This window comes from Equus asinus, chromosome 20 (genome assembly GCF_041296235.1).
Source record: "Equus asinus isolate D_3611 breed Donkey chromosome 20, EquAss-T2T_v2, whole genome shotgun sequence".
NCBI classification, from domain to species: Eukaryota; Metazoa; Chordata; class Mammalia; order Perissodactyla; family Equidae; genus Equus; species Equus asinus.
In genome coordinates, this window is record NC_091809.1 from 55,038,195 (window position 1) to 55,064,104 (window position 25,910).

At 36.3% G+C, this 25,910-nt stretch overlaps 1 protein-coding gene across 2 annotated transcripts in view; it reads left to right on the forward strand.

Moving 5' to 3' along the window:
• Positions 1–25,910, forward strand: part of NPAT (nuclear protein, coactivator of histone transcription) — a 52,134-nt gene that overhangs the window by 1,317 nt on the left and 24,907 nt on the right. For both annotated transcript variants that reach the window (XM_014860767.3, XM_070490341.1), the window contains exons 2-3: positions 21,820–21,938; positions 25,844–25,904. In XM_014860767.3, coding sequence (XP_014716253.1) covers positions 21,820–21,938; positions 25,844–25,904 — 180 coding nt within the window. The remainder of the gene's footprint in view (positions 1–21,819; positions 21,939–25,843; positions 25,905–25,910) is intronic.

Below are 25,910 nucleotides of genomic sequence, written 5' to 3' on the forward strand. Positions count from 1 at the left end.
TAAACTAATATGATGTTGTTTGGTTAATCTTTTACCCACTTTATCAGAACTGAATATCAACAGTTAACCTACATCTGCATCTGTGAGAAATAACTGGCTATCTTGTAATTTCTATATTTGTTAGGCTTATATTGAAACCAATCCAAAGAAGACTTTCACAGTGTTCACCATAGTATTGACATACTTTATTTTTTGCTCCATGCATATTGTTTGCTTAAGAATTTTTGGGTTTTGGCAGTTTGGTAATCTAGTTGAGTTTCAATAACCATAGTCTTCAACAAGGTTTCTCACCCTCAGCACTACTGACATTTTAATCCAAATAATTATTTAATATGGGGAGCTGTCTTGTGCATTGTGGGATGTTTAGCAGCATCTCTGGCCTCTATGGATAGATAGCAGCAGGACCCCACTCCTTACTGCACCCCTGCTCAGTTGTAACAGTGAAAATGTCTCCAGACATTGCCACTATGTTCCCTGGAGGGCAAAATCACCCCCAGTTAAGAACCACTGGTCTTAAGAAAGCAGTATGATTTCCTAAGTGGAATAATTCACACCAACTTGTGAATTTATTCTCCACAAACCAGCTGCTCTGCTTGACTTCCTACTTTTTTAACGGGTAAAAACTCCATTGTTTCTTAGCCTAAAATTCTTCTTTGTCATTTTTACATTCCATTTGTCATGGCCACCAATCCTAGCAACATGCCTTCCATTACTTCTCTTTTGTACTTTTATCATGGCCTCTCATATAGTCTTGCAGTTTATCTTATTTACTGTTAAACAAAAATCTGCCTAAAGCATTCACACTGCACCTTCTATTCTAAAAGTTGAAACAATTCTGCACTTACCAAAAATTTCAAGTTGTGCAAAAGAATATATAATACAAAAAACACATTTCCCATACTCAACCCTCTTACGTTTTTCATTGAGCGTTATGTATCTTGAAGTTCACTCAGCACATAGAGAAACTTAGTGGCTTAAAATATTAACAGTTTTGTTATTTGCTCATGATTCTTCTCTTATCAGTACCTCCTCCCCATCTTCAGCCCCTCTCTTGTTGTTGCCCCCATTTCTTCATAACATTCTTTCAGCAAATCTTTAGGTGCTTAATATGTTCCAGACACTGTGCTGGTTGCTGAGAATAGAGAAGTTAGCTCTCCCCTTAGAGTTCACGTAATTATATTTTTTACCTTACACACGCACACGCCAAAATACTCTCCTAGATCCCACCTCACATTCTGTCTAAGGCTCTGTGTCACCCTTTCACAAGTCAAATTTATTCAAAAACAATGAATTCTACTTAGTTGCTCCACTTCCTCGCCTACCTTTCATTCTTCGACGTACTGCACTGACTTGCACCTCGCTACTCCACTTAAACAACCCTTGCTGCTCAGCTACATCCAGCCATTGCCTTGCTGGAATTTCTTTAGATATTGTACAGGCCAGAATATATCAAAGTGTTGTTTATTGCCTCTGAGCCACCAGTTTGGTTTTTATCAGTATGTCATACAGGACGCTCTGTGGAACTCATGCTCCCTGCCTCTCCTGCCCCATCTCAACTTCTCAACATCTGCTTTGTGCTCCAGGTATACCAGACTACTTGCAGTTTCTCCAAATATGCTTATGTATTCTGTTCTCTCTGCCTGCAATGTTTTTCTCCCTGTCTTCTTAGTACAATTGCATTCAAGGTTCAGATGTAATCTCTGAAACCTGTCCGAGCAGGTATAGTTAGTACTTTCTCCTTAAATGCTTCCATAGCATTGTATGTTACTTCTCTTATACTGTTACTATGTTTTATTGTAGCTGCGTGTTTACTTACTTTTTTTTGGTGAAATAGACATAAAAATGACTAAAATGGTTAAATTTTAAGTATTGACTTCTTTAGCATTAAGTACATTCACATTATTCTGTAACCATCACCATCATCCATCTCTAGAACTTGTTCTTCTCAAACTGAAACTTGTTCACCTTTGTATCCTATTCAGTATTCTTTTTTTTAATTTTAATTTTTTTTAAAAGATTTTATTTTTTTCCTTTTTCTTCCCAAACCCCCCAGTACATACTTGTATATTTTTAGTTGTGGGTCCTTCCAGTTGTGGCATGTGGGACACTGCCCCAGCATGGCCCGATGAGTGGTGCCACGTCCGCACCGGCGAAGCTGCGGGCCCCCGAAGTGGAGCACGTGAACTCGGCCATGGGGCCGGCCCCTGTTCGATATTCTTAATCTGGGATTAATGGACAGGCTTCAAGAGTTCTGGGGCCTCCCAAAACTATCTATAAAGGTTTGTGTGCAGGTGAGGCAATTATGTGGTGGCGAAGGGTCCGAAGTTTCTTTAGATTCCTAAATAAGTTTGTTCCTTTCTGTGTGAGTCAGTGTCCATTCAGGAAAGTTGAAACCAATCTGAGTATTTAACATGGAGGGGTTTAATGAGCGAATTAGTTACACTGGTGAGAGAAAAGCTAAGAAGACAAGCAGCTTACATGAGCCAACTCATAGGATAGCAATAGCGGGAAGCCACTATGATAATCAGGAGGACAGTGAGAGATGAAGCAACCCAGAGGCTGGGCTCACTGTGTGGAAGATAGAAGGTAGACTTGTCTGGTGAAGGAGCAGTAGTCATAGAAGAGATTCTACCAAGGCAGAGAGGGAACAGGAGGAAAAAACCTGGGTTCTTCCACCTGCCCTCCAAACTCCCACCAGTTCTTCCCACTGTTTGAACCCAGCCAGAAGCCAGCTGACATGAAACGTTGCTTGCTTGGGGTCAGGTTTCCTGTCATATAGTGCAGAGCAGGGGAAAGAGGAAGAATAGATTTGAAGACAAACAGAACCAGGACTGGCACACCCCTGAAATATCAAGAGCCCCTAGTCCTATTCACCTTTATATCACTAAGATATTATGGATATTTATTAAATAGTTACGAAAGTACAACTGTGATCATGACATTCCCCTTTCTCTACTGAATAATATATCATTTGTTCAGATTCTCTTGTTCCCTGCTGTTCATTTATTCAGATTCTGTTTATTCTTATTCTCTTTTTATTCATAATAATATAATGTTATTGCTGACATTTACTGTTGTTTATGGTCCTTACCCATTCTGTCTTTTCAGTTGTATCTCCAACTCTTCTCATCCAAACTGGGCGTGTTCCCCAAACATGCTCACCATATATGCTTTCCGTCAGTTTTGTTGGGATTCCCCAATCATCCCTTAAGAGTCAGGTCTTCCTTGAAACATATGTAGTTTTCCCCAAGTCTGGTAATGCTTTCTCCAGCCCCTATCCTCTTGTGAAGTAAGTTGTATTGTCTTACCACCTTTGCTTTGTATTATAGCCATTTGCATATGTATCTTCTCGTTCCTAGTAAATCATAACTTCTTTATAGACAGAGACTTGGTTATTTTTGGAGCTAGTAGTATAAGGCACCTTAAGTTAAGTCTTCCCAAGAATTATTTACATTTTTTTAAGGTGATTAAACCACTGATATTTCTGGGGAATTATTAGAATATGTGAGGGAGATATTTTTAGGTAGGGGGATTTGCTGTCTCTTGCTTTCTTCATCAGGCTCCATTCTCTTTATCTTTCCGTCTCTATAAATAGGAAGAAGAGAGGGCAAACTCTTGGCATCCCAATTTCTAAAATTTGAGTACTCTAGATAAAGGATTTTATCTTTCTTGTCTTTTTCATTTTATGTTTTTCCTTCAGTCTATTTGTTACTCATTACTACCTCCACTGAAAAGCAGGCAAAAGACAGTATTATATTAAGAAAAAAAGAAACTCAGGCATACTTTCTTACCTATTTGACCTTTGTTAGTAAGTTTACAAAAAATATATAGTTATTATTAGCAAAAGTTGTTTGTAGGAATAAAAAAGAAAATAACTAATGTTGATTGAAGAGTATTATTTATTATTATTGTGATAAGAGATAATTGGTCCCTGGTTTGTATTTTCATTGTAACATTTTAGGTTTAGAATAGTTTGTATCTAAAATTTCACTATTCTGAATGAGAATTCGTTATAATCAGGTACTTGTTGACATAAATGAGCTTTTTGTAGGCAAATAACTGGTTAGTTATATATATAATAATAAATGAATATGAAAGTCATCAACTATTACTTTACCACATTATTTTGGAACTTCTAGGATGAAAGTAAAGCAGAATGCATCGTCTAATTTAAAGTTGGAGCTCTAGATTGCCCAAAGTTGGGCATGTTTTTTAACAGCAGAAGATATATGTCTCAGATATTGCTATTTTAAGATCTAGTACAACTTTTAAACACTTGTTATAGAAGTAATCTAGGTTTTTAACAAAGCCTTTTCTGAAGTATATGCTGTGCAAAAATATAAGATCTTATGAGAAGCCCTAAATGATCTGATCTGTAATGATTCCTTTCCCAGGATACGCTAGCACAGATGACCATATTTTTCTGGGAAAGGTTAACTATATATCACTATATTCTCTTTAGGGCAGTGTTTCTCAACTTTTATTTCATTATCACACCCTTAAGGAGTATTTCTAGACTATTTTTCCTAATTGCCCCTCCTACATGAAATTTTAATGTCACAAATATACTGTTTATATGTTGTATCTAAATCATATAGACCTATTGTATCTATATGATTTACGCATAAAAAGAGTATTTTCTTCATTCGCCTCACTCCTCAGTACTGATTTTCACCCCATTGGGGCTGTGTCGTTCTTTTTGAGAATGCTTGATCTACAGAAAAGCAAAGCTACTTTAAGGAATTAGATTTCCTACCACCACCTGTTAGAAGTTCCAAGTGGTTATGAGTACATGTGGTGTAATTAGTACTTTTGAAACTCTCCACCATGAAAAGAAACTGTTTATTTGGTGTCTTCTGTTTAAATCTTGAAGCATATAAAGAAAAAGCTCAAACTGCCCTGATTCTAGGGTGACTCTAGTGGTTCATACATGTTTTAAATTTCTATATTCGTGAAATCCCAGTAGCATCTAACTTATTCCAAATAATGTAATTGTCAGAAAGCCAATCGTCAAAAAATGATTTCTTTTCAGCTGGCTATAGTTATATAGGGGTTTATATTCAGTTGTTTATTTGTGAAAAATTTAAAAAGAAGGAAAAAGCAATCTCTGTTTGATGCATCTAATTTCACATCTGAGGTTTTTCCATATCTTTAATTGTGAGGATGTTGAAGTAGTATCTTAGATAAAAGGTTTCTTCTAGTTTCTGAATGCTTTACCATACCCCAAAGGACAATGGTTTTTTATTTGTATTTTTATTTGTTTGCTCGTTTCTCCCTCTAGCATTAGTTAGCAAGAGGTTGGAAAACTGAATCATCAGCTATAAGTAGAAAGAAGTGAGTTGGTTCTCATATACCAGCTAGAGCATTCGCTAAAATGGGATGACAATTTCCTTGCTCTTTCCTTCTTATAACCTTCGTATATAATGACTTTTTAGGCCCTCTAATTAGTTTTTTTGACTTGTAGGGCCTGATTGCTTAAAGATACAGTTTCAGGTGAAAAGAGTAGAACCTTACAATTTTAGAATTCAAAGAGACCTTAGAAATAATTACCTTAGTTAAAATGCTTATTGACTGTTATACCAGCATTGAGATAAGTATACTGCAAAGGCAAGTATAAGGGGATCTACTGTCTAGCAATAGGAGTAGGTATATAGTGAGAGGATTCAAAGAAAGATTCTCTGAGGAAGTGATGGTTACACTAGATCTGAAGATTGAGTTGGAATTGGCTTGGCTAAGAAAAGATAAGCTGCCCAAGCAAAGGGACTAGAGTATACAATGGCCTTGAAATAAGAGCATTCATATGTTTATGAAATTGAAAGTCCAGTTTGGCTCAGAGAGACAGAATGACAAGACATAAGGCTAAAGAGAAAATTAGGATGCAAAACAAATGGAGCTTCAAATGCTGTGTTAAGAATTTAGGATTCTGTTTTTTCATTGAGATACAATTCACATACCAGAAAGTGTAGTTTTTAGTATATCCACAATGTTGTGCAACCATCACCACTACCTTAGTTCCAGAACATTTCCATCACCCTAAAAAAGAACCCCATAGCTATTAACAGTCACTTCAGATTTCTCCCTTTCTCCGTCCTCTGGCAATCACTAATCTACTTTCTGTCTATATGGATTTGCCTATTCTGGTCATTTCCTGTAAATGGGATTAGACCGTACGTGGTCTTTTGTGTCTGACTTCTTGAATTTAACATAATGTTTTCAAGATTTATCCATGTCGTAAGAAATATAGGTAGTTAATTCCTTTTTATAGCAGAATAATGTTCCATTGTGTGGATATACCACATTTTGTTTGTCTATTCATTGATGAACTTTGGCGTGTTTCCTCTTTTTGGCTATTATAAAAAATGCTGCTGTGAACATTTATATACAAGTTTTGTTTGGACATAGGATTTCAGTTCTCTTAGATATATACCTAGAAGTGGAATTGCTTGGTCCTATGGTAATTCTGTTTAATATTTTTGAGAACTGGACAGGTGGTTTTCCAAAGTGGTTGCACCATTTTGTGTTCCAACCACCTGTATATGACTTTTTCCAGTTTCTCCATATCTATGCCAATACTTACTACTGTATTTTAATTCTAACTATCCTGGTGGGTATGAATTAGTATATGTCATTGTGGGTTTTTTTTTTATTGAGGTCATAGTTTGTAACATTGTGAAATTTCAGTTGTACATTACTATTTGTCAGTCACCATATAAATGCACCCCTTCACTCCTTGTGTGCCCCCCCCAACCCACTTCCCCCTAGTAACTACTAAACTGCTCTCTTTGTCCATGTGTTTGTTTATTTTCCACATATGAGTGAAATCATACAGTGTTTGTCTTTCTCTGTCTGGCTTATTTTGCTTAACAAAGTACCCTCAAGGTTCCTCCATGTTGTTGCAAATGGGACAATTTTGTCCTTTTTTTATGGCTGAGTAGTATTCCATACACGCACACACGCACACACACACACCACCCCCCCACACAAACACATCTTCTTTATCTAATCATCAGTTAATGGAAACTCGGGTTGCTTCCACTTCTTGGCTATTGTGAATAGTGCTCAATGAACATGGGGTGCATAAGTCTCTTTGAATTGTTGATTTCAAGTTCTTTGGATAAATACCCAGTAGTAGGATAGCTGGGTCATGTGGTATTTCTATTTTTAATTTTTTGAGAAATCTCTATACTGTTTTCCATGATGGCTGCACCAGTTTGCATTCCCACCAGCAGTGTATGAGGGTTCCCTTTTCTCCACATCCTCTCATCCATGTGTTATTTTTTGACTAGGTGATTATAGCCATTCTAACAGGTGTAAGGTGCTATCGTAGTGTAGTTTTGATTTGCATTTCTCTGATGATTAGTGATGTTGAACATCTTTTCATGTACCTATTGGACATCTGTGTATCTTCTTTGGGAAAATGTCTGTTCATATCCTCTGCCCATTTTTTGATCAGGTTTGCTTTTTTGTTGTTCATTTGTGTGAGTTTTTTTATATATTATGGAGGTTAACCCCTTCTTGGATATATAATTTGCAAATATTTTCTCCCAGTTGGTGGGTTGTCTTTTCATTTTGATCCTGGTTCCCTTTGCCTTGCAGCAGCTCTTTAGTCTGATGAAGTCCCACTTGTTTATTTTTTATATTTCCCTTGTCTGAGTAGACATGGTATTCAAAAAGATCCTTCTAAGACAGATGTCAAAGAGCATATTGCCTACATTTTTTTCTAGGAGTTTTATGGTTTCAGGTCTTACATTTGAGTCTTTCATCCATTTTGAGTTAAAACTTTTGTGTATTGCCAAAGATAATGGTCTGCTTTCATTCTTTTACATGTGGCTGTCCGGTTTTTCCAGCACCGTTTATTAAAGAGACTTTCCTTTCTCTTTTGTATGTTCTTAGCTCCTTTGTTGAAGACTAGCTGTCCATAAATTTGTAGTTTTGTTTCTGGGCTTTCAATTCTGTTCCATTGACCTGTGGGCCTGTTTTTGTGCCAGTACCATGCTGTTTTGATTACCATAGCTTTGTAGTATATTTTGAAGTTAGGGATTCTGAAGCCTCCAGCTTTGTTCTTTTTTCGGAGAATTGCTTTAGCTATTCTGGGTCTTTGGTTGCCCTATATGAATTTTAGGATTCTTTGTTCTATTTCTGTGAAGAATGTTGTTGAGATTCTGATTGGATCACTGAATCTGTAGATTGCTTGAGGTAGTATGGACATTTTAACTGTTTTTTCTTCCAATTCATGTGCATGGAATATCTTTCCATTTCTTTATGTCATCATTGATTTCTTTCAATAATGTCTTATAGTTTTCATCTTATAGGTCTTTCACCTCCTTGGTTAAATTTATTCCTGGATATTTTATTCTTTTTGTTGCGATTGTAAATAGGATTGTACTATTGAGTTGTCTTTCTGTTAGTTCATTATTAGAGTATAGTAATGCAACTGATTGTTCTAAGTTGATTTTGCACCCTACAACTTTGCTGTAGTCATTGATTATTTCTAATAGTTTTCCAACGGATTCTTTAGTGTTTCTGTATACAGAATCATGTCATCTGCAAACAGTGAGAGTTTCAATTCTTCATTGCCTATTTAGATACCTTTTCTTTCTTTTTCTTGCCTAATTGCTCTGATCAAAATCTCTAGTACTATGTTGAATAAGAGTGATGAGAGGGGGCACCCTTGTCTTGTTCCTGTTCTCAGAGAGATGGCTTTCAGTTTTTCCCCATTGATTATGATGTTGGCTATGGGTTTATCTTATACTGCCTTTATTATGTTGAGGTACTTTCCTTCTATACCCATTTTATTGAGAGTTCTTTTCATAAATGGCTGTTGGATCTTGTCATATGCTTTCTCTGCATCTGTTGAGATGATCCTGTGGTTTTTGTTCCTCATTTTGTTAATGTGGTGTATCACATTGATTGATTTGTGCATTTTGAACCATCCGTGTATCCCTGGTATAAATCCCACTTGATCGTGGTGTATGATCTTTTTAATGTATTACTGGATTCAGTTTGCAGATATTTTGTTGAGGATTTTTGCTTCTATGTTCATCAGCTATATTGGCCTGTAATTTCCCTTCTTTGTGTTGTCCTTGTCTGGCTTTGGTATCAGGATGATGTTGGCCTTGTAGAATGTGTTAAGAAGTGTTCCATCTTCCTCAATTTTTTGGAATAGTTTGAGATGGATGGGTATTAAATCTTCTTTGAATGTTTGATAGAATTCTCCAGAGAAGCCATCTGGTCCTGGACTTTTATTTTTGGGGAGGCTTTTGATTACTGTTTCAGTCTCTTTACTTGTGATTGGTCTATTCGGATTCTTTATTTCTTCTTGATTCAGTTTTGGGAGGTTGTATGAGTCTAAGAATTTTCCATTTTTTCTAGATTGTCCGATTTGTTGGCATATAGTTTTTCATGGTATTCTCTTATAATCCTTTGTATTTCTGTGGTATCCATTGTAATTTCTCTTCTTTCATTGCTAATTTTACTTATTTAAGCCTTCTCTCTTTTTTTTCTTAGTCTGGCTAAGGGTTTGTCAATTTTGTTCATCTTCTCGAAGAACCAGCTCTTAGTTTAATTGATATTTTCTACTGTTTTTTGTTTGTTTCAGTTTCATTTATTTCTGCTCTAATTTTTATTATTTCCCTCCATCTGCTGACTTTGGGCTTTGTTGTTCTTTTTCTAATTCTGTTAGGTGTAGTTTAAGACTGATTTTAAGTTTAAGTTCAGATTTTTCTTGTTTATGAAGGTGGGCCTGTTTGCTATCAATTTCCCTCTTAGGACTGCTTTTGCTGCATCCCATATTATTTGGTAAAGTGTATTTTCATTTTCATTTGTCTCCAGATTTTTTTTTTTTTTGAGGAAGATCAGCCCGGAGCTAACATCTGCTGCCAGTCCTCCTCTTTTTTTGCTGAGGAAGATTGGCCCTGAGCTAACATCCATGCCCATCTTCCTCTACTTTATATGTGGGTGCCTGCCACAGCATGGCTTGATCAGCAGTGCATGGGTCCACACCCAGGATCCAAACCAGTGAACCCCAGGCCCCTGAAGCAGAGTTTGCAAACTTAACTGGTGCACCACCAGACCGGCCCCTGTCTCCAGATATTTTTTTATTTTTCCTTTAATTTCTTCAATGATTCATTGGTTGTTCAATGGTGTATTATTTAGTCTCCACATCTTTGTCCCTTTCCCAGCTTTTTTCTTGTTGTTGATTTCCAGTTTCATAGCATTATGGTCAGGAAAGGTGCTTGATAGGATTTCAGTGTTGTTAATTTATTGAAGCTTGCCTTGTTTCCCAACATATGGTCTATCCTTGAGAATGTTCCATGTGCACTTGAGAAGAATGTGTATTCTGCTGTTTGGGGATGGAGTATTCTATATATATCTATTAAGTTCATCTGGTCTAGTTTTTCATTTCAGTCCACTATTTCCTTGTTGATTTTCAGTCTGGATAGTCTATCCATTGATGTAAGTGGGGTGTTAAGGTCCCCTACTATTATTGTGGTGTTGTCACTGTCTCCTTTTAGGTTTAATAGTTGCTTTTTGTATTTTGGTGCTTCTGTATTGGGTGCATGTATTTTTGTAAATGTTATGTTTTCTTGGTGGAGTGTCCCTTTTATCATTATATACTGCCCCTCTTTGTCTCTCATTACCTGTTTTATCTTGAAGTCTACCTCGTCTCCTCTAAGTATGGCAAAACCTCATTTCTTTTGTTTGTCATTAGCTTAGAGTATCGTCTTCCATCCCTTCCCTCTGAGCCTGTGTTTATCTTTGGAGCTGAGATATGTTTCCTGGAGGCAGCATATCATTGGGTATTGTTTTTTAATCTGTCCTGCCACTCTGTGTCTTTTGATTGGAGAATTAAATCTATTTACATTTAGAGTGACTTTTGATATATGAGGGCTTACTACTGCCATTTTATCTCTTGTTTTCTGATTATTCTGTATTTCCCTTGTTTCTCGTACTATTTCCAACTGCCAGTTCAGTTTGGTGATTCTCTGTAATGGTTTTCTCTTTATCATTTGCGTCTCTGTTCTAATTTTTCTTTAGTGGTATCCATGAGGTTTGTATAAAAGATCTCGTATATGAGATAGTCCATTTTCTGATGGCCTCTTATCTCCTTGGTCTAAGCAGGTTCCATCCTCTTCCCCATCCAAGTTAATGTTATCACAGCTCATTCCATTTTGTGTTGTGAGTTTGTGGTTAAAATGAAGTGATTATAGTTATATTTGATACTTTCCTTTATCTTTAATGTTTTAATTGTTTGCGAACGTGTTCAGATAGAGAACTGCAATATTCTGATTTTGTCTACCTGTTTATCTCCTTGCTCAAGGCTTTGTGTCCCCCTTTTCTTTTTGTAGATGTGAAGCCCTTCTTGAGGATTTCTTGTGGGTGGTTCTTGTGGCCACGAACTCCCTTAGCTTTTGTTTATCTGGGAAAGTTTTTATTTCTCCATCATATCTGAAAGATATTTTCACTGGATGGGGTAGTCTTGGCTGAAAGTTTTTCTCTTTCGGAATTTTGAATATATCATTCCACTCTCTCCTAGCCTGTGAGGTTTCTGCTGAGAAATCTGCTGAAAGCCGGATAGGGGTTCCTTTGTAAGTTATTTTTTTCTGCCTTGCTGCCTTTAATACTTTTTCTTTGTCTTTTATTTTTGCCAGCTTTGCTACTATATGCCTTGGAGAAGGTCTTTTTACATTGATATAGTTAGGAGACATATTGGCTTTTTTCACTTGTATTTCCAGCTCTTTCCCAGGTTTGGGAAGTTCTCAGCTATTATTTCTTTGCCTGACCTTTCTCCTTCTCTTCTCCCTCTGGAATACCTATAATCCTTATGTTGCATTTCCTAATTGAGTCAGCTATTTCTTGGAGAATTTCTTCATTTCTTTTTATCTTAGTTCTCTATCTCCATCCATCTGAAGCATTTCTATATTTCTGTTCTCCAGACTGCTGATTCTCTCCTCCATAATATCAGCTCTGTTATTCGGGGAGTCCAGATTTTTCATTATCTCACCCATTGTGCTTTTTCTTCTCCAACATTTCTGATTGGTTCTTCTTTATAGTTTCACTTTCTTTTGTGAAGACATTCCTGATTTATTGAACTGTCTATCTATATTTTCTTGTAACTCATTCAGTTTTTTTATTATAGCTATTTTGAATTCTCTGTCATTTAGATTATAAATTTCTGTGCCTTCAGGATTGATTTCTGGTGCTTGTCATTTTCCTTCTGGTCTGGAGATTAAATACATTTTTTCATAGTGTTTTGCAGCTTAGATTTCTGCCTCTCCATAGTGATAGTATCTGCTCACAGCTTCCACCTGCCACCACTGGGTGAGAGTCAGGAGCTGTGTATTCTGAGCCCACTGTGATCTGCAGCTTGCTAGCTCACAGCTGCTGCTTTCCTACCTGTACTAGGGCTCTGGCTGACTGGCTGAGTGGGAGCACCAGGCAGGAGGAGGGGTGCTTTCTTTTGTTTGCGTGATCCTGGGGGTGTTCTCACTCTGCCTTTGCTATCTGCTCTCCTGGGGTGCTAGCTTGATGAAGACACCCGTGGAATAGCTTACTCACTTCTGTGTGGGGCTTTCCCATGGGCTGTTAGGGAGGTTGGAGAGCAAAGGTGTTCCCCTTGGAGGGCTGTCCCTACCCCCTCCTCTCAGAGCCATGCAGTCTGGAGCCCAGGGTTGCTGCTGTTGGGGGAGGGAGAGGAGATCCCCTTAACTCTTTCCACTTCCTCCAGGGGGTCCAGCACCTCTACCTTCAGATGTATGGCTGCGTGGGTCTCTCAGACATCTTGTGGGTTGTGTGAATGACTTTTGTTGGTAAATGAATGTCCTTTTTGTTGTCTCTTAGCAGGGAGATTCTAAGGGTAGAGCTCAGTCTGCCATGATGCTGACATCACTCCTGTTTCATTGTGGTTTTGGTTTTACATTTTCCTAATGACTGTTGAAGTTGAGCCTCTGTTTATGTGCTTATTAACAATTTGTATATCTTTTGCACAGAAGTCTATTCAAACCTTTTGTCCATTTTTTAATTGTATATTTGTCTTGTTATTGTCTTAAAGAGTTCTGTATATATTCTGCGTTCTAGTCTCTTCTCAGATAATATGATTTGCAAATATTTTCTTCCATTTTGTCAATTGTCTCTTCACTTTACTGCTGGTATCCTTGGAAGTCCAGAAATTGCAATTTTGATGTAGTTCAATGTATCTGTTTTTTCTTTGGGTTGATTGTTCTTTAAATGTTATATTTAAGGAACCATTGCTTAATCCAAGGTTAAAAACAAAGATTTACACCTATGTTGTCTTCTACGAGTTCTGTAGTTTTAGATCTTACATTTAGGTCTTTGATTCATTTTCAGTTAATGTTTGTATTTTGGTGTGAGGGAATGGGCCAACTTCATTCTTCTATGTGTGGTTATCCAGTTGTCACAGCACTAGCTGTTGAAAAGTATGTTCTCCTCCATTGACATGACTTGGCAGTCTTCAAAAATCAGTTAATGTAAATGTCTGGACTGTTAATTATGTTTCATTGATCTATATGTCTATTCTTATGCCAGTACCACATAACCTTGACTACTATAGCTTTGTAGTATGTTTTGAAATTGATAAGTGTGAGTCCTTCAGCTTTGTTTTCAAAATTGTTTTGGTTGTTTTGGGTTCCTTGTATTTCTTTGTGAATTTTAGAATCAGTTTGTTAATTTATGCAAACGAGGCAGCTGGAATTTTCGTAGGGATTGTGTTGAATGTGTAGATCAACTTTGAGAGTATTGACATCTTAACACTATTAACTCTTCTGATCTCTAAACCAGGGATATGTTTCCTTTTTAATTTTTTCTTTAATATTTTTCAGTGATCTTTTATAGTTTTTAGTAGTCTTAGACTTTGTTAAACTTACTCCTGAGTATTTCGTACTTGTTGATGCTATTGTAAATGGAATTTTCTTAATATCATTTTTGGATTGTTCACTGCAAGTATATAGAAATACAATTGATTTTTGTATATTCATCTTGTATCCTGAAACTGTTTATTGTCTTTAATAGTTTTTCTCTGTGTGTGCATGGATTCCTTAAAATTTTCTATATGGGACATGATGTCATCTGCAATTAAAGATATTTGACTCCTGGGGCAGGCCCAGTGACACAGCAGTTAAGTGCACATGTTCTGCTTCGGCAGCCCAGGGTTCGCCGGTTTGAATCCCGGGTGCAGACATGGCACTGCTTGTGAAGCCATGCTGTGGTAGGCATCCCACATTTAAAGTGGAGGAAGATGGGCATAGATGTTACCTCAGGGCCAGTCTTCGTCGGCGAAAAAGGGGAGGATTGGAAGATGTTACCTCAGGACTAATCTTCCTCAAAAGAAAAAAAGTGATATTTGACTCCTTCTTTCCCAAACTGGATGCTTTTTATTTAGTTTCTTTTCCATTTTCCCAGGCTAGAACTTTCAGTACAATGTTGCATAGAAGTGGCAAGTGCAGGCATCTTTGTCTTATCTCTGATCTTATGGGGAAAGCTTTGAGTCTTTCACCATTGAGTGTGTTGTTAGCTGTGGGATTTTCATGGATAACTTTATCAGGATTAAGAGATTCCTTTCTATTCCTTTTTTTTTAATCTTGCAAAGACGAACTTTGTCAAGTGCTTTTCTGCGTCTATTGAGATGATAATGTAGTTTTTGTCCTTTATCCTCTTAATGTAGTGTATTACATTTATTTTTGTTTAGTTGAACCAACCTTGGATTTATGGCACAATCTCACTTGGTCATGGTGTATAATCATCTTTAAACGTTACTAGATTTAATTTGCTAGTATTTTGTTGAGAATTATTGTGTCTACTTTTTCATAAGGCATATTAGTGTGTAGTTTTCTTGTGATGTCTTTGGTTTTAATAACCGGTTTTACTGACCTCAGAGAATGAAATGGTAAGTCTGCATTATTTGTAAAATAGAGTTTGTGGAAGATTAGTGTTAATTCTTCTTTTAGTGTTTTGTACACTCACCAATGAGACCATTTGATCCTAGACTTCTCTTTATGAAAAGTTTCTTGATTACAATTCAGTCTCTTTACTTGTTTCAGGTCTATTCAGGTTTTCTATTTCTCCTTGAGTTAGTTTACTTAGTTTATGTCCTTCTAGGAATTATCCATTTCACCTAGGCTTTCTAAGTTGTTGGCATACAACTATTCATAGTATTCCTTTACAATCTGATTTATTTCTGTAAGGTTGATAGCAATGTCCCCTCTTTCATTGTCTGATTTTAGTAATTGGAATCTTCTCTCTTTTGTTTTCTTGATCAGTCTAGCTAAAGATTTGTCAATTTTGTTGATCTTTTCAGAGAAACAACGTTTGGTTCCCTTGATTTTTCTCTATTTTTTTTTACTCTCTTTCATTTTTTTTCTATTCTATATGATTTCCTTCCTTCTGCTTCTTTTGGGTTTGTTTTGCTCTTTTTCTGGTTTCTTAAAGTGGAAAGATAGGTTATTGATTTGAGATCTTTCATCTTTTCAATACAGGTATGTATAGCTATAACTGTACCACTAAGCACTGCTTTCACTGCATCGTATAAGTTTTGGTATGTTGTGTTTTTGTTTTCTTTTGTTTCCAAGTATTTTCTACTTTCCTTTTGATTTATTCTTTGGCTCTTGGATTATTTAGGAGAATGTTGTCTAGTTTCCACATATTTGTGAATTTCCTACAGTTGCTGTTGTTGTTGATTTCTAATTTCATTCCATTGTGGTCAGAGAGCATGCTCTGTAGGATTTGTGTTTCTTAATTTAATGAGACTTGTTTTATGTCCTAATATTTGGTTTATCCTGGAGAAAGTTCATGTGCACTTGTGAAGAAAGCCTATTCTGCTGTTGGGTAGAGTGTACTATAGATGTCTGTTAGGTCTAAGTGATTTATAGTTTTCAAATCTTCTATTTCTTTGTTCATCTTCTCTCTAGTTGTCTATTATTATTGGAAGTGGGATACTGAAGTCTGTAACTTTTATTGTTGAACTATTTTTCTCTCCACTTCTGTTAGTTTCTGCTCCATGTTTTAGGGGACTCTGTTTTTACGTGCATATATGCTTGTGATAGTTATCTGAGTGATTAAACCTTTTATCATTATCTTTGTCTCTAGTAACAGTATTTATCTTAATGTCTGCTTTGATATTGATATAGCCTCTCCAGCTCTCATTATGTTAGTGTCTAGATAGTCTATCTTTTGCATTCTTTTATTTTCAACCTATTAGTCTTGGAGTCTTAAGTATGTCTGTTGTTGAGAGCATATAGTTAGATCATATTTTTTATCCATTCTGTGAGTCTCTATCTTTTAGTTGAGTGTTTAATTAATTACCATTTAACATAATTACTGGTAAGGTATGGATTCTGTCTGCCATTTAGTTATTTGCAGTCTATATATCTTATGTTTTCTTTGTTCTGCTATTCCTCTAGTATTGCCCTTTTTTGTGTTAAATATTTGCAGTTTGGCATTTTAATTGCTGTTTCCTTTATATTTGTTATATTTGAGTTATTTTCTCCATCACTCCTTAGAGATTCCAGTTAACTTAAAAAAATCTCGTTTAAATTAATGCCAGCTTAATTTTAATAGTATATAAAAACTTCAGTCTTACATAACATCATTCTCTTTTCCCTCTTTGCTGTTAAGGTCATAAATTACATCTTTATACGTTGTATGCCCCTCAACCCAGATTTATAATTATTGCTGTATGCAGTCGTCGTCTAAAGAAGAGAGGAGAAAAAAAGAGTAACAAACAAAAAATCATTTATGTTGTTTTACATTTACCTATGTAGTTACCTTTACTAGTGTTCATTTTCTTTTAATGTGGATTTGATTTACTGTCTAGTATTCTTAAATTACAGCCTGAAGGACTCTCTTTAATGATTCTTATAGCGCAAGTCTGCTAGCAACAAATGGTCTATTTTTTTAAATCTGAAAATATCTGAATTTCTTCATTTTGAAGGAGTTTTTCTAGGTAAAGAATTCGTTATTGACCTTTTCTTCTATCAGCACTTTGAATATATCATCTCACTGTCTCTGGCCTCCATGGTTTCTAATGAGAAATCAGCTGTTATCTTATTGAGGATCTCTTGTATATGATGAGCCATTTCTCTCTTTCTGCTTTCAAAATTCTCTCTTTGTCTTTTCACAGTTTGATTATGATGTGTCTAGGTATGGATCTCTTTGAGTTTATCCTACTTGGAGCTTGTTGACTTCCAAGATAAGCATATTAATGTGTTTCCTACAATTTTGGATGTTCTTGGACGTTACTTCTTCAAATATGTTTCTGCCCTTTTCTGTCTCTCCTTTCCTTCTGGGAATCCCCTTATGCTTATATTGGCACAATCGATGGTGTCCCACAGGTCACTGAAACTCTGTTCACATTTCATTCATTCTGTTTTTTCTCTTCCTCATACTGGATAATCTCATTTGATGTATGTTCAAGTTCACTGATTCTTTCATCTGCCTCCTCAAATCTGCTATTTATTTTTGCATTTTTTGTTTCAGTTGTTATACTTTTTAACTCAAGAATTTCTGCTTGGTTTTTTCTTAGAATTTCTATTTCTTTTTGATAAGACATTCTTCTCATAATTTCCTTTAGATGTTTAGCCATAGTTTTCTTTAGTTCTCTGGACTTATTTAAAATACATGATTTAAAGTCAAGTCTAGTATCGTGGCTTCCTTCAGGACAGTTGCTGTTGACTGCTCCCCCCTACCACCACCCCTATATATGAGCCATATTTCTTGTTTCTCTGCATGTCTCAATTTCTTGTTGAAAATTGGACACTCTAAATAATGTGACAGCTCTTGTAGTCAGATTCTCCTGCTTTGTGTTTTTCATTGCTCTTTGTTGTTTTAGCATTGCTGTTTATTTACTTAGTTCCTCAAACTAATTATATAAAGTCTGTATTCTTTGAGTTTATACCCTATAATTGGAGATTGATTTCGTTAAATGCTTGGAGTCAGTAAATCTCCTATTGCTTGTCAAGGGGCTGTGCATAGGTTGGGCATGCTGAAGCATTCAGCTAAGCAGTTGACAACTCTGCCTTAACCTTCTCTTCCTGCTTGCTCAGAACCTGCTGTCTGCCGGAAGTGAGAGCTTAGGATTTGTTAGGTCTTTCCTGAGTATGCACACTGCCTTACACTTACATGCAGCCTTCTGGTATCCAAGGAATATGTTGGAACTTTTCAAAGCCCCCTATGAGCTTCTCATTCCTCAGTTTTTTTCCTTTTTATGGTTTTTGTTTAGCCTATTGTTTATCCAGACTGTTCTCTGTGTCACAGTCAGCTGTAGCACTAAGCAATTCTTGCTGATTGTTTAGTGAAACACCAAGGAGAAGGTTGTTTGCCCTGGGTGAGCTCTGATTCAGTTCAGAGACAAGCCATGCAACTGGGGTTTTACAGGGAATTGTCACACAGGTCAAATAATGACAACTTCTGGGAATGAGACTTTGCAGAAATTCCAGCTGCCAGGCTGCTGGTTTTCACTGTGATCACAGGCTGTTCAAGTATACCACTCCACTAGGGAGATGAGCATGAGAATAGAACAAGTTAAAATACTACAATGTTCACTGTTCTTACTGACATTCGGCCACCTTTCATAAATAAATGCTCCTAGATTTTCATAAGATTTTGATTATTTTCAGAGTTCTGTAAAAGCTGATTTTAATAATTTGTGCCAGTGTTCACACTGCTTTTATGGAAGAAAGGATTTTGGAGGTCCTCACTCTGCCATTCCTGCTGAAGCTGCTCAGAATTTAGAAGTTTAAACTGAGCTATGGGAAGCAATTGAAGGGCCTTACACAAGGAAATAATTTAACCGGATTTGATCCACAAGTCAAGGCAAGTGTGATGCCTTATAGATGAAGCATCTTACTCTTGAAGAATTTAAGTGCTTTTTTCCCCCAAAGTCACAATGCTTATTTTAACAGAATAGAATAAGAACGTGGTCTCTCCTCATATCTTTCCAGTGTTCTTTTTGTACTATACTATGGTTTTTAGTGGTTGGTTTAGTTAAACCTCAGTAATCCTAAGAAATAAAAGGACAGGGATTGGCTGCCAGTCAGGACAAATAAAGCGTTCATGTGTGTAAGTGCCAAACACTGGTACATAATATTGTTCCATAAATGTCAGTTAGGTATGAATGTCAAAGTTCTTGTTGAGGGGCCGGCCCTGTGGCTGAGTGGTTAAGTTCGCGTGCTGTGCTTCGGCAGCCCAGGGTTTCGCCGATTGAGATCCTAGGCAGGGACATGGCACCACTCGTCAGGCCATGCTGAGGCGGCGTCCCACATGCCACAACTAGAAGGACCCACAACTATGTACCAGGGGGCTTTGGGGAGAAAAAGGAAAAGTAAAATCTTTAAAAGAAAAAGAAAGAAAGAAAGTTCTTGTTGAAATAGTTAATAGTTTGATTCCCAAAGGGCGTAAATTAAAACTGAGAGTGCCTTTCTTATCTTTCTTGCAAAGTAGATCTTTTGTTCATTTTTTTCTTAAGCCATTAAACAAATGAGTGAAGTATACAAATAAATAGCAACGTTGGGAGAATGTAGTTTTTTGATAAACCAGTAATTAATTTATACCACGTACTGACCTGGTTAATGTAGAGGTTATGGAGTAGAAGAACATCTATCATTTTTATTGGTTCCCCCGTTATTTATTATGACTTCATTGATTCTCTTGTAAGCCTTATTGTGTAGTAATTGCACTTTATCAAACACCTTATTTTTCTAGTTTAGCTAGAGTTTTTTGGGTTTTTTTTTTAAGATTTTATTTTTGCTTTTTCTCTCCAAAGTCCCCCAGTACATTGTTGTGTATTTTTAGTTGTGGATCCTTCTAGTTGTGGCATGTGGGATGCCTCCTCAGCATGGCCTCATGAGCGGTGCCATGTCTGTGCCCAGGATTCGAACCGGCGAAACCCTGGGCTGCCAAAATGGAGCATGTGAACTTAACCAGTCGGCCATGGGGCTGGCCCCTTAGCTAGAGTTTTGTGGGGGTTTTCCCCTCAGTTTTATTGAGATATAATTGACGTACATCACTGTATAAGATTAAGGTGTACAGCATAGTAGTTTGACTTAGATATGTTGTAAAATGATTAGCGAAGTAAGTTTAGCACTTGTCGTCTCACATGGATAGAATAAAAAGAGAAAGCAAAAAAAGAGAAAAATTTTTTTCCTTGTGATGAGAATGCTTAGGATTTACTCTCAGTTTTCATGTATATCATACAGCAAGTTAACTCTAGTCATCATGCTGTACATTACATCCCTAGTATTTAATTTACCTTGTAACTTGAAGTTTGTACCTTTTGACCGCCTTTCTCCAATTCCCCATCCCTCCACCCCTACCCCAGGTAACTACAAATCTGTTCTCTGTTTTTCTAAGTGTTTGGTTGGGTTTTTTGGTTTTGTTTTGTTTTTAATATTTCACATTGAAGTGTGATCATACAGTAGTTGTCTTTGTCTGTCTAACTTATTTTACTTTAGCATACTGCCCTTGAAGTCCATCCGTGTTGTCACAGATGGCAGAATTTCCTCTTTTCTTTTATGGCTGAATAATACTTCATTGCATCTATGTGTGTGGAATACAACTTCTTTATCTCCTCATTCATTGATGGGTATTTAGGTTGTTTCCAAGTCTTGGCTATTGTAAATAATGCTGCATTGAACATGGGAGTGCAGATATCTTTTCAAGTTAGTGTTTCTGTATCCTTCTGATATATTCCCAGAAGCAGATTTGCTGGATCATGTGGTAGTTCTATTTTTAATTTTTTGAGGATCCTCCATACTGTTTCCATATTTGTGGCTGTACCAGTTTACAGTCCCACCAACAGTGCACAAGGGCTCTCTTTTCTCCACATCCTCACCAGTATTTATTATCTCTTGTGTTTTTGATTATGGCCATTCTAACAGTGTGAGGTGATATCTCATTGTTGTTTTGATTTGCATTTCCCTAATGACTAGTGATGTTGAACATCTTTTCATATGCCTTTCAGCCTTTCGTAGATCTTTGGAGAAATGTCTACACAGGTCTTTTGCCCATTTTTTAAATTGGAGTATTTGGTTTTTTGCTCTTGAGTCGTTTGAGGTTTTTTTAATATATTTTGGATACTAACTCCTTATCAGATATATGGTTTGCAAATACTTTTTCCTACTCCATGAGTTGTGTTTTCACTTTGTTAATTGTTTCTTTTGCTGTGCAGAAACTTTTTAGTTGGATGTAGTCCCCTTTATTTATTCTTGCCTTTGCTGCTTGTGCTTTAGGTGTCACATCCAAAAGATTATTGCCAAGACCCATGACAAGGAGCTTTTTTCTTATGTTTTCTTCTAGGAGTTTCAAGGTTTCGGCTCTTACGTTTAATTAAATCTTTAGTCAATTTCAAGTTAATTTTTGTGAGTAGTATAAGATAGGGGTCTAGTTTCATTCTTATACATGTGAATATCCACTTTTCCTAACACCGTTTATTGAAGAGACTATCTTTTCTCAATTGAGCCTTCTTGGCTCCCTTGTCGAATATTAGTTGATCATATATGCTTGGGATTATTTCTGGGCCCTTGATTCTGTTCCATTGATCTGTTTGTTTTTCTGCTGGTGTCATACTGTTTTGATTACTGTGACTTTATAGTATATTAGCTAGAGTTTTTCCCATCAAACAGCCATCTGTTATATTAATTCTACTTTGTACTGCAGCACAAACTAGTCTTTCTGAGCAAGACTACAAATCCCAGCGTGTTCAACCTGAGGTTCCATTTGTTATATGAAATTCCTCTAACATTTTCAGCAGCAGTTTTATCCAAAGTGCAGAATTTACTGAAATTACCTAAACTTTAATTTTTCACTTAGGTTACTTACAACAGGAAAACCTCACTTCTACCTGCCAGACTTTTATTTTGGAAAGTTCAAATTTAAAAGAATATGCAGAACACTGTACAGATGAAGGTTTTATCCCAGCCTGCTTATTGGTGAGTGATTTTGTTCCATAAGGGAAATAATTCATCATTGACCAACATAAGAGACTATAAATACAATCTTAAAATCAGCTCATTAGCAAAGTCAAAATTGGCAGAAATTTGGTAGTTTGTATTCATGCATGACTGGGAAAACCCAAAGGAGGCCAGCTCTTCTTTTCACACACTAATGCAGAGCTGGTAAGTGAATTACAGTTTTGCCTCTGAGAATCTGTTTCAAAATGACACCCTCATTTCTAATTAGTTTTACTATTGCTCGTGTTGGGGCTTAGTTGTTCACTGGCTGTTATGGACTGGACATTTGTGTCCCCTCAAAATTCATATGTTGAAACCTTAATCCCCAGTGTGATAGTATTTAGAGATGGGGCCTTTGGAAAATAATTAGGTTTAGATTAGGTCATGAGGTTGGGACCTTCCTGATGGAATTAGTGCCTTTATAAAAAGTGGAAGAGAGAGAGAAATCTTTCTCCATGGGCACACACAAGGAAAGATTATGTCAGCACACAGCAAGGAGGGGGATGTCTTCAAACCAGAAAGTTGGCCCTCTTGAGGAACCAAATTGGCTAGCACTTTCATCTTGGACTTCCCAGCCTCCAGAACAATGAGATATAAATGTCTGCTATTTAAGCCACCTGGTCTGTGGTATTGTATAGCAGCCCTACCTTTCCTATATCTATTTTCCTATATTTCCTGTATTTGCTTACTTCAAACAAATATAAAACAGATATTTTAATATCTTGTTCTCACCTCTTTTTTAAATATCACTAGACCAACAGAGCATTATTTGGTGTATATTCTGAAACTACATTATTTGAAATGGTATTTTGTCATTTTACTTTTAACATCGCTCCTTAGAGTCATTTCAGCTATCACAGACAACAAGATCATCTGTGGAGGAAACTTTAAAAAATTTATAAAACTTTGAGAGTTTAGAAAGATCAAAAGATACAAAATATACAAATGTCTATTGTATTTCTTTATACTGACAATGAACCATTGGAAATTGAAATTTTTTTTAAATACTATTTTCAATAGCACCAAACAAACATAAAATACTTAGGGTAATAAATCTAACAAAGTCTGTATAGAATCTGTATGCTAAAATCTGTGTGAAAGAATTGAATAAAAGAGATATACTGTGTTCATGCATTGAGAAACTCAGTATTAAGATGTCAAGTTTTCCCGTTTTGATCTATAGATTCATTACAATCTAAATCCCCACAAGCATTTTTGTAGACAGCAACAAGCTAAATTCTAAATTTTATATGGAAAAGCAAAGGAACTAGAATAGCCCAAACAATTCTTAAAAAGGATTAGTTGGAGGACTCACATTACTTGCTTTTAAGACTTACTGACAAGCTATAGTAATCAAGATTGAGTGGCATTAGGGGACAGTTAGGCACTCAGATCAGTAAAACAGAAAAGAGAGCCCAAATATAGACCAACAAACTGATTTTTGACAAAAGTACTAAAGGTAATTCAGTGGAGGAAGGATAATCTTACCAACAAATGGTGATAGAACAGATATTCAGATACAGTAGAAGAACCTCTGTGCATACCTTATACAAAAATTAACCAAAATGGATAATAGACTAAAATATAAAATGTAGAACTATAAGACTTTTAGGAGAAAACTTGTGTAACCTTGGTTTTGGCAATGAGTTTTTAGATATGATACCAAAAACACTGACTATAAAAGGAAAAACTGGGCAGCCCTAATGGTCTAGTGGTTAAAGATTGTTGCTCTCACTGCTTTGGTGACCCAGGTTTGATTCCTGGTCATGGAGCCATGCCACTCATCTGTCAGTCACCCTGCTGTGGTGGCAGCTCACATAGAAGAACTAGAAGGACTTACAAGTAGAATATATAACTATGCACTCGGGTTTGAGGAGGAAAAAGAAAAAGAGAAAGATTTGCGACAGATGTTAGCTCAGGGTGCATCTTTCCCGGGGGTTGGGGGGGGGGCAAGGAAAAATTGATAAATTCAACTTTATAAAAATTAAAAATTTTTGCTTTACAAGGACAACAATTAGAAGAATGTCAAGCTGGGAGAAAATGTTTGTAATTCACATATCTAATAAAGGATTTGTACCAAGAATATATTTTTGAAAACTTTTAAAATTCAAAAAAAACTGAATTTTTTTTTTAATGGACAAGAGATCAGAAGACCCTTCCCCAAAGAAAATATACGGATAGCAATAAGCATGTGAAAAAAGTGCTGCACACAGATAGTCATTAGGAAAATGCAAATTAATACCCTGACAATATACCAATATATACCTATTAGAATGGCTAAAGTAAAAAGCAATTTAAAAACTCAGATCCTTGATGGCAAGGATGCAGAGCAGCAGGAACTTTATAGCTGCTTTGAAAAACAAATTGGCAGTTGTTGGTAAAGTTAAACATACACTCCCCATCTAACCCAGCACTCGTACACTCAGATGTATGTTACCCAAGTGAACTGAAAAACCTACGTTCACACAAAAATCTGCACACTAATGTTTATCAGTGATGGTCAAAAACTGTAAACAATCAAGATGTCTTTCAGTAAGTGAATGAATAAACAAGTTGTGGTATGTTCATTCAATGGGGTACTGCTAAGCAATAAAAGGCAACACACTATTGATTCAGATAACATGAATAAGTTTTAAATAAAGTCTTCTGAATTCTAAATGAGCAGTTCTAAACGAGTAAATAAATACATTATAGATATTGGGAGCCAGGTTTCTCTATGAGAAAAAATGATACAAATAAGCATAAGAATGAAAACTGTGGTGTTGAATTAGAGATACCAGTGTAAGTCTTGTTTATTTTAATATATGTCCAAATATATACAGAATATAGATATGTTTGTATATGTAGATTAGCGTGTCTGTGTTTGTATGGCTCTGTCTGCTCTGAGGGCCTAGCTACAGTAATACCCCAGTAGCTACAGCACACCTAGCACCCAGATCTTTGCTTCTTACAGTTCTGGAGGCTGAGAAGACCAAGGTCAAAGGTCCCTCCTGTAGCAGTCATTCAGCAATTAATTATTTATTAGCTACTAGAAATATGACCACATTAGTATTAAGCAAATTCCCTAATTTTTCAGGCTTCAATTAAGACAGAAGAACAAATTAGGAATCTACTGTGAAAGTTCAGGAGGAGAAAGGGAACTAATCACCTACTATCTGTTAGACATTGTCCCAGACACGTTACATGTAATCTCACTCTTCACAACAAAAGATTCTATGAATTAAGAATTAATATGTTCCTTTTTTATGTATGAAAGTAAGCCTTAGGGAATTTAGGTGTTTTGTTACACATGTATTAACGTTGAACATGACACTAGAACTATCTGCTATAAAAATCCTTGATCTTCCCTTTTATGTTGTATGACTCAAATTTGATGTAATAAAAGCCTGCCTTTGAGTAGTAGTAGGAATAGGGTAGGGGGCATGAGGTTATGAGATGGTAGAAGTGAAAATACAAAGGTACTGACCCTTAGGAAGGGTATGTCTTAACACTAAGTTTTTTTGCTTTATTCTTAACAGGTTCATACGGCTTTCAGGATAGAAAGCACAGATTAGGAGTGGGTCCTTATTGTTTTTAAATAGTTGTATGACTGGATCCTACCTCCCAGCTGAAAACTGCTTTTCTGCCTTTGAACTGTCTTAGCTAAAGAAACATAGTCACAATGTCTTGTTCAAACAGACAGGGTTCTTTACCTTAGAAGATTTGATGCCACCCCTAACTTGGGTAACTGTTAGGTTTTTGATGACCTGCTCTTTACCCTTTCTTCATCAGCTACTCTGCAATCCAGATCTTCTGTTAACTTTTTTATGTGGCAAAATGTTTCATGCTGGGAAATTATTGTAGTATAATACAGTGTTGGTAATCCTTGATCTTTTTCTTTTCAGTCTTTATTTGGAAATAACTTGACAACAATTTTGAATGAATATGTAGCTATGAAAGCAAAAGGTAAGA